The 9,427-nt window shown below is 35.1% G+C and overlaps 1 protein-coding gene across 1 annotated transcript in view; it reads right to left on the bottom strand.

Moving 5' to 3' along the window:
• Positions 1-9,427, bottom strand: part of UBN2 (ubinuclein 2) — an 85,052-nt gene that overhangs the window by 30,668 nt on the left and 44,957 nt on the right. The window contains exons 8-12 of the mRNA XM_019653243.1: positions 8,209-8,233; positions 3,800-3,942; positions 3,168-3,281; positions 1,776-1,905; positions 438-484 (exon numbers count right to left, since the gene is read on the bottom strand). Coding sequence (XP_019508788.1) covers positions 438-484; positions 1,776-1,905; positions 3,168-3,281; positions 3,800-3,942; positions 8,209-8,233 — 459 coding nt within the window. The remainder of the gene's footprint in view (positions 1-437; positions 485-1,775; positions 1,906-3,167; positions 3,282-3,799; positions 3,943-8,208; positions 8,234-9,427) is intronic.

The raw sequence follows: 9,427 nt of genomic DNA, 5'->3' as shown, positions 1-9,427 counted from the left end.
GTAGCTAAGATTATCTACCTGGGAACATCCCAAATATCCATCAACAGTAAAATGAATAAATTAATTGAGATCTAGTCATACAATGGAACACTGTTCACATAGTAAAAATGAATGGAGTCCCACCACATGTAAAGACATATAAATCTGAGGTGCATAAGGTTGAGTATAGAAAAGCAAGATGCAGAAGAAAACACACAGTTTGACTCTATTTGTATGAAGCTTAAAAACATGCAAAATCAAACAATATAATGTTTATGTTTACAAACATATGTGATAAAGCCATATAAAGAAAAGCAAGGGTAGGATAAATGCCTTTCTTCTATAGCCAACAGGAATATTAAGTAATTTCAAACATCAATCTTGAAAAGTTTCTTAGAAAATATTTTATAATGTGCAAAATGCTGTTTTCCAACTTCCAGTTCTTTTTTTATCAGTACCCATCTGTATCACTTGACTTAGGGCAGTAACCGCCAACTGTCAACGTCTGAAGGAGCCAGGCACAGGCACAAAATCTGAGATCTCAGATAAATTTCACTTGCTCATTAACCTGATTTCAACTGAGAAAGAACTACAGTTTTTCAGTTCCAAAAAAGGACTTTATTAACAGAAGTATAGTGCCTATACTAAAGACTTCTGTTTGTCAGATCACACCTAGTACAGTGACCCAGGACACCACACTTGTTGCCCCATGTGCCCCTCGGTGGGCCTTGGAGAGCCATTTTGTGCTGTGTGACTCCCAGGAAAGTTTAGGTTGATCCAAGAGAGTATAATCAGATTTTTGTTCCAAGAATTTGGATTGGGATGAGAGACTGGAGTCAGTCTGTGTGTGGCTTTTCTGTAATATAAGACCTTGGGAATCAAGTAATCTTATCTGCAGATGCGCATAAAAGGATAAAAATGAGATGTGGGGAGAGAGGCAGAGAAAAAGAGAGTTAATTCAAATAATCAGTTCCCATCCTTCCAGTTGCATTCTCGCTCTTAATTCCATGAAATACCTTTATTCATAGAAAAGTCTTTTATTTTTTTTGTTAAACTGCATTCAAGTTCTTTTCAATTACTTTCTATTAAACTTATAAATATTTTTAAAATAAATAGGCAACAAATCATTAAGGGAAAAGTAACAGGACAATGAAAGTACTGAAAACCATTTTACATGAAGTGAAGAAGGGGACACGATAAACGCTTTCAAAAATATAAAGGTCATGAAGTGGACAAATGACTAGATTTGTGAATGGACTCAAAGGCAGAATTAGGACCAAAGGGTAGAAAGCACCTGGACTTGGCTCAATGCCCAGAAACACTTTCTGATACAGTCTGAAATAAGCCTCTGAACCAATGAAAGCATTTAACTTGGAAAATCACTTGGTTGGGTTGTAGTCAAGGAGAACCTAGCAAAACATGGATGATTACACTAAATAATCTTTAAATTTATTCTGTGATCCTTTCCTTGTTGTCCATAATGATCTCTATAGATCCATTTCAGGAATAAGAAAACTGAGCTCTAAATACGTCAGATTATTTGATGAAGGTAAATTTTGTCAGCTGTGGAACTGAGGTTAATTTACCAGCCCAAGAATCTATGCCTTACAAAGCATTACTTTTCACCTAAACCTATCAATTATTGAAAAGTATTTTTTTTCAGGGGATCCAACATGTCTTTAATATACATACATACAACATGACTATACAGCAATTAATATGCAAAAGCCCCAAATAGAAACCAGCCTCTTTACAGGTTGCAAAAGCCCTGGTGTAGACCTTGATTCCCCCCTTACCTGGACGTTGAGATGTAACTTCTTTAGACGTTTTACCAGTGTTTCTTTATTGCATGGCACAAAAGCTTCGAGATGGGAGTAGACACCACTACGAATGACAGGGCCTAGTTCCTGTAGCTGTAACTCAATGCTGACCAAAAGCAACAACAAATAAATACACTTTATTTTAGGTAGCAACATACAAGCATGGAGGCAAAAACAGTGATTCTTTTCTCATTTTACATTTCCATGATTTCCTAGACAGTATTTTTCAAGGGGGAAAAAAAAATCAATAAGTAGTAATGCTACAGAAAATTCCAATGAGTCTCATTTAAGAGAATTTGTATAACTACAAACAAGCTGACAAATAATTTTTTTCATGATGGGAAAATTTACATTTTTGGGCAAAGCACAGAACTCCATTATCAACCAAAAGCTCATTTTCTTGAAGAGGTATCATACTTTCCTCACTCTCCCTCATCATTGGTGCAACTGCTATACTACTGAGTTATGCAGTTTCAATGAGTTCTTCGAGTATTTTTTCCTTAGAAGTGTTTGAAAAAATTTCAGCTCCAAAAGAGCTCAAACTCTTCCGGCTGCACACGGACTGTTTTATCCATCTTTGTTTCCCTTCTTGTGCCTGCATGACAAACTAGATATTTAATACTTTGTTCAATTTATTCCAATTCTCCAGTTCCTGTTTCCACTTATAAAATAGGTTTTTATATGGAAAACAATTTGTTAAATGGGTACTTCACCTAATAGTTATTAAAAAAAGGGGGGGGGGCGGCCGAGTGGCGCGTTGGTTAAGAATTGGCTTGGGATGCCAGAGGGCCCTAGTTAGGATCCCACATATGAGGGCCAGTGACACTGCCCTCTACAGCTAAGATGCTGAACAACAGCNAAAAAATTAAAAAACACATAAATCTGACAGCAATAGTAAAGAATATTATTTGAAGAATTCAGAAGACGACATGAAGATAATAATTTCTAACATACATCCTTCACTGCACTACAGCCAAATCCCCAAAGGAAACAATTTCCTTTGGTACCTTTAAACTAGGCACCAAAGATTGAAAGGGGTATTCCTAGCTACACCGTTACTTAGGATATAGGAATACTGGTAAGACAGATAACCTAAGTATACTGAGTACTTCACTTTCTGAAACCAGTATACGACTTAATAATTAAAAGATTAGCTTATAAAAAGCATTATATGAAAAATAAAAGTGATAGCACTCTAAAAATATTAGGATCAAGTCAATCTTCTCTTGAATAAATTTTTCCTAAATATTTATCTTTGGTTGCTTCCAATCTAGTCTTCTGTTTACAGCAGATTGTTTTTATGCGATACCTTATTTCTGCATTATCTATTTATTGTAGTTAAAAGTGAAGGCTCTGGTTAAATCTTACCTAATGGTGTCATCCCAGTGGAATTTCTTTCTTGGTCCTATGACACGTTTCCCTGGCTTCTCATCATCATCTTCCTCCGATCCATTTTTTTCTCGTTCTTCATCTGTTTGCAACCTAACAATGAAAAACATTTTATTAAGCAAAGTTTTAATTCATCATTGCCTATAATATACTGCTTAGAAACTTCAACTGCTTAGTTGGGTGTTAACTCAAAAACCAAGGTAAATAGGAAATCTATCTTTCCACATATTACTTTGAATTTCAAGTGTGTTATAAAGTGACTTGGTAAATAGGTCTTCAAACCATAATATAAAGGCATGAACACTTATCTTTTAGTTCAGAATACATTTGTGTCCAACCTCAGCCAGTCAAGTTGGTCAACATGTGAAACGTCTGACCCGTGTCAGCTCTTGCTTTGATCAAACCCATACACTAAATCAACAGACTTTTTTGCCTTTAACATCAAAGCAATTGAACAGGAAGTGATGTGTAATTTAGAAAATATTCAATTGTACCATTTCAGTGGTGTATGTGGCTTTCTACTTGGTGATTAAGTCCACTTAAGACCAATCCCTAACATCTAGAAGTATTTCTCAAGTGCAAAAGCCAGTCCCAATAGAAGAGGTACATACTTGGCACACTTAGCTTGACTCCGAGCCTGGCAGTCCTCCTGGTATTTAAATAGCTGTTCAGGCATGACATTGCTAACAGCCAGTTTCAGTTTCTGCAGAGGTTCTCTTAAACGATCATCCTGAGAAAAAAAAACAACAAAGTTTTTTCAAACATATTTATTTACAAAACTTATTTTGCAAGCAGATCCTCAACAGATGAAATTTGTTTTAGATATTGATTATAGATTTGAAATATTAACATATTTAAATACGGGCACGTTTTCTACAACATTGACTTTCCATAATGCACACTGGATATAAAGTTAGGATGACCATAGTATTTCCAAGGTAGCCAAACAGAATCCCAGTTTTTGCCTGTTGCCCCTGAGTAAGTATTAATAGTGCCCCTTTACATTCTTCAAAATGCCCCATGTTTGGCCGATAAATATACAGATACTTCAACGGTAATACACATGGTTAGATAAAGAACAAAGTCTGCAGTGTGTAGACCACTGCCCGTTAACCCCCACTATGATGGGGAGCCAGCACCACAAGAAGAGATGCTGCTGGGGAACAATCTCACAATTTGGCTTGGATGACAACCAACAGGATGCTGGCATCCTGTTCTCTCCTTTATTATTAGTAATTGTGACTTACATTGTAAGCAAAGATGCAAGGTCAAGGCCAAAGCAAAATAGGAAACTGAAAGACTTAGTCATGTGAGCTCAGAGCAAAAAGAAAAGGAAGTAAATTTGTATCTGAAAGGTTTAATCAACTAGCTTATTTTCATCTTGTAAGTAACAAAATACATATGTAACTAAAACGTACTTTTATTACTGTCATAAGTACAGAAATATTATAAGACTTTACTTTTCTTCACTGACACAACTATTTTTAAAATGTGATTTCTGGTAAGGAGAGAATTTTTAGTAATGCAATTACCATGTCATGGCAGGTATATTTTACACATTAAAATATTTTCTTTTATTAATAACATTTATCTTACTAATAAAAACAGAACACAAATATTATTACTAATAAGCACTTTACCTATTTTATGCATACCAGTTAATAATAAATAGTACTGCAATATGACAGTGTCTGCTATAGAATCCCATTTTAAATGTGACCATCCAGTATCATGGTTCCTGGGAGATCACTTTTTAAGACTTACGTAGCTAAGATTATCTACCTGGGAACATCCCAAATATCCATCAACAGTAAAATGAATAAATTAATTGAGATCTAGTCATACAATGGAACACTGTTCACACAGTAAAAATGAATGGAGTCCCACCACATGTAAAGACATATAAATCTGAGGTGCATAAGGTTGAGTATAGAAAAGCAAGATGCAGAAGAAAACACACAGTTTGACTCTATTTGTATGAAGCTTAAAAACATGCAAAATCAAACAATATAATGTTTATGTTTACAAACATATGTGATAAAGCCATATAAAGAAAAGCAAGGGTAGGATAAATGCCTTTCTTCTATAGCCAACAGGAATATTAAGTAATTTCAAACATCAATCTTGAAAAGTTTCTTAGAAAATATTTTATAATGTGCAAAATGCTGTTTTCCAACTTCCAGTTCTTTTTTTATCAGTACCCATCTGTATCACTTGACTTAGGGCAGTAACCGCCAACTGTCAACGTCTGAAGGAGCCAGGCACAGGCACAAAATCTGAGATCTCAGATAAATTTCACTTGCTCATTAACCTGATTTCAACTGAGAAAGAACTACAGTTTTTCAGTTCCAAAAAAGGACTTTATTAACAGAAGTATAGTGCCTATACTAAAGACTTCTGTTTGTCAGATCACACCTAGTACAGTGACCCAGGACACCACACTTGTTGCCCCATGTGCCCCTCGGTGGGCCTTGGAGAGCCATTTTGTGCTGTGTGACTCCCAGGAAAGTTTAGGTTGATCCAAGAGAGTATAATCAGATTTTTGTTCCAAGAATTTGGATTGGGATGAGAGACTGGAGTCAGTCTGTGTGTGGCTTTTCTGTAATATAAGACCTTGGGAATCAAGTAATCTTATCTGCAGATGCGCATAAAAGGATAAAAATGAGATGTGGGGAGAGAGGCAGAGAAAAAGAGAGTTAATTCAAATAATCAGTTCCCATCCTTCCAGTTGCATTCTCGCTCTTAATTCCATGAAATACCTTTATTCATAGAAAAGTCTTTTATTTTTTTTGTTAAACTGCATTCAAGTTCTTTTCAATTACTTTCTATTAAACTTATAAATATTTTTAAAATAAATAGGCAACAAATCATTAAGGGAAAAGTAACAGGACAATGAAAGTACTGAAAACCATTTTACATGAAGTGAAGAAGGGGACACGATAAACGCTTTCAAAAATATAAAGGTCATGAAGTGGACAAATGACTAGATTTGTGAATGGACTCAAAGGCAGAATTAGGACCAAAGGGTAGAAAGCACCTGGACTTGGCTCAATGCCCAGAAACACTTTCNAGTGATGGTGCCAACTTGGGCCAGTGAAGCAACGTCCTCCACAACTAGACTGAAGAACAAAAAGGACAGCAACTTGTCTGTTCCCCTTCCCCAATTCCCTAGAGCTGTTCCCATCCCCCAATTCCCCAATAAAAATCTTTAAAAATAAAAAACCAACAAAACAAATTTCTGAAGTTTTTAAGGAAAATTATTTTTAATATAAAAATTCAAATAAAAACCTCAAAATGACAGAAAGGCAAGGAAAAATACCATGGAATCTTGGAACCTTTGGAAACCAGTGTGAAATAGCTGGAAGGTAAAAGAATCTTGTGAATGCCATGGTAAGAAAAAGCACTCAGGGTTAGGGACAGGGAAAGAAAGAAAAAAAAAAAAGAAAAAGTACTCAAATGTTCGTTGAATAATTAAAGGGTTGACAAGCCAAAATACCTCACATTGTCTGAATATTTCTATTTCACTAAGTTAAATGTCTTTAACTAAATTAACAAGTATCTTGATTAAAACTGCCAATCTACAACACCTCATTAAGGCAACAGTAATTGTCAAAGTTTTTGGTTTTGTTTTGATAAAGACTACTTGGACAAAAGACTTCCAGGCCCACCTACCCCATAAATTCCTACAAAACAAAACACAAAATTGGTTATAATAATGAAACTGTAAAAAAAAAGAAACAAAAACCCTGTAGGAGAGGATCTATGTAAACACCTGCTTTAGAATTAAAGAAATGAATTATTTATACTTGAATTGTAATGTATATGTGATTTTAGAACTACAAGGAAATTAAGGGCCAGAAACAGTATTGATACAAATACATATTAAAAAAAATTATATATGTATGTATGTATTCCCAGCCCCTAAACCATCTGCAACAAGTAAACCTATAATACTGGGGTGCCAAAAAAATGTATACACATGACTTGTAGTCAATCTTTTGTTATCGGTATATATTGAGTATTACAATTTTAATATAGTTTTTTCCTTTCTTTTTGGCACCCACTGTATATGAAACCAAATTACTCCAAATTTATACTCAAAAAACAAGAATAGTAAGAACTGAAAACCATAACCAACTTAATATATCTCTGATGGTATAGAAACAAACTGTCCTTCCTAAGAACTGTAAAAAATTCTATCTACTATAAGTATATACAAGGAGACAGGGAATTTTGTATTGTTACCCAGATGTTAAATAGATCTCTTAGCTGAGTGACTTGCTAATTTTTATACTTTATTAGCCCCTTAATAGTACACTTCTAGGCTACAGAGAATTAGCCCTAAGTTGTAGGTAAAAAAAAAAAAAAAAAAAAATTTCTTACTCAGTTAACCAGTATTCACCCAAAAATGTAACCAAAGAAAAAAGCTTGCCTTTCTACTATCTGTCAGGATGATAAGAGACCTTCTTTAGTAATCACATCACTAAGGAAATACCAGTTTTGAACAGAAGGAAGGCCATGAAGAGTATGTTCATTTTGTGGAATAAAACTCTACAAGGCAAGGAAGTGTAGGTATGGATACAGCACTGTCTTGGAAAGCACTATAGGTTACTTATGTAGAGGGTCATGGAGAGGAGAAGAAAAAGGACAGCAAAAGAACTGATGGGAAGAAGGCCTAGGAACAAAGGAAACACCAGGGCCTTCCTGTTTACACGGTTCCTTACTTTCAGATCCCAGGCCAACACATGTTACATTATAGATTCAGGTTTTTGGAGACAAGCCTAAGAACTGTTTAATGGATAAGTGTGTTCTGAGGTCTACAAAGTCAACAGTACAAATGACTGGTTTTTTTTAAAGGTGGTAGTGGTAACATGGAGATTGTCCAAATGTATAAGTCTGATTTCACCTAGCATTTAATAAATGATACTTTTTTTACTAAAGCACATAATGTGAATAAAAATAAATGAAGAAATCTGGAGTCTGCATGTACTCACGGAGCAGAAGTAAGATGATTATGTACTCTCCGGCTTTCCTTAAAAAGCATTCTGGAAAAATTAAAAGGACACAATTTTTTTATGGCAGATAAATAACATGATAATTACTTTACCATTTTAATCATTTAATTTTCAACAGGCTAAATTATTTGCTTATTTACCAAATAAAAGTCATAATGGTATAGTAAACTCAATAACCTATTTTATGAGTTTTTTATCACCTCTATTTAAACAGAAGACATCTACTGATTTAAGATGCAACTCTTAAAGATGACAGGTTGAGATAGCCAAGTCTATTAATTTTAACAATTCTTACTTATTTACACTTTAAACTGGGCTCCTCATAGTTTCTGAGATACCACTCTGTATTGACTGACTACTTTCAATAAAACTTCAGGCTGTGACTCTAACTAAATCTTGCATTCAGTTCCTTATCTTCACACAATATCCAAATGGAATTACTCTCCCAAAGTTCATAACCAGCAGAATTCCCCCCCTCCCTTTTTCTCTACTACAAATTCAGATGCAAAAAGGAAACAGTGATTGGTTTTTTTAAAAAATCACCTTTATGTATATTTCTATATTTCTATGTCCATGTGACTAATTGTTTAGTCTTTTAAATGCCTGAAGTTTCTGAAGCAGCAATCATTTGAAGTGACTGCATAGAATGTTAAACACGTTAGGTTCTTAGCAAAATAAATGTCGTGTGTGTGTGTGTGTGTGTGTGTGTGTGTGTGTGTCTGTGTGTATCTTTAATATAGCAATAACAAAGTAAAATAAAATCTAGGATGTCATATTTCTTACCTTGCCTGCATCCAGCCCTTAGGCCACAATGGTTTCACCTCTGTCTCCATAAAGGATTTAAGATAATCCTCAGCAGACTGGCTTTTATTTGGCTCTAACTCATAGCATCCCAATTTGATCTCAACGAGGTTACATAACAAAGTTCTAAACAGATTAAAGATATATATTTATATATAAACCTGACTGCAAAATTGTAGAAAATTAAGCTTGAAACAGATTTTTTAAAAAGCACATAAATTTGGGCCGGCTGAGTGGCACGTTGGTTAAGAACTGGCTTGGGATGCCAGAGGACCCCGGTTTGGATCCCACATATGAGGGCCAGTGACAATGTCCTCTACAGCTAAGATGCTGAACAACAGCTCAACCTGGAGCTGGGCTGAGGTGAGTCACAGTCGATGGCGTAGGCTGCAGCCCCTGTGGCAGTGGGTTGCCATGGGCTAC

The sequence above is a fragment of the Hipposideros armiger genome, unplaced genomic scaffold (assembly GCF_001890085.2).
Source record: "Hipposideros armiger isolate ML-2016 unplaced genomic scaffold, ASM189008v1 scaffold_201, whole genome shotgun sequence".
NCBI lineage: Eukaryota > Metazoa > Chordata > Mammalia > Chiroptera > Hipposideridae > Hipposideros > Hipposideros armiger.
Note: the sequence above shows the minus strand (reverse complement) of the source record. Positions and strands in the feature narration are given on the sequence as shown.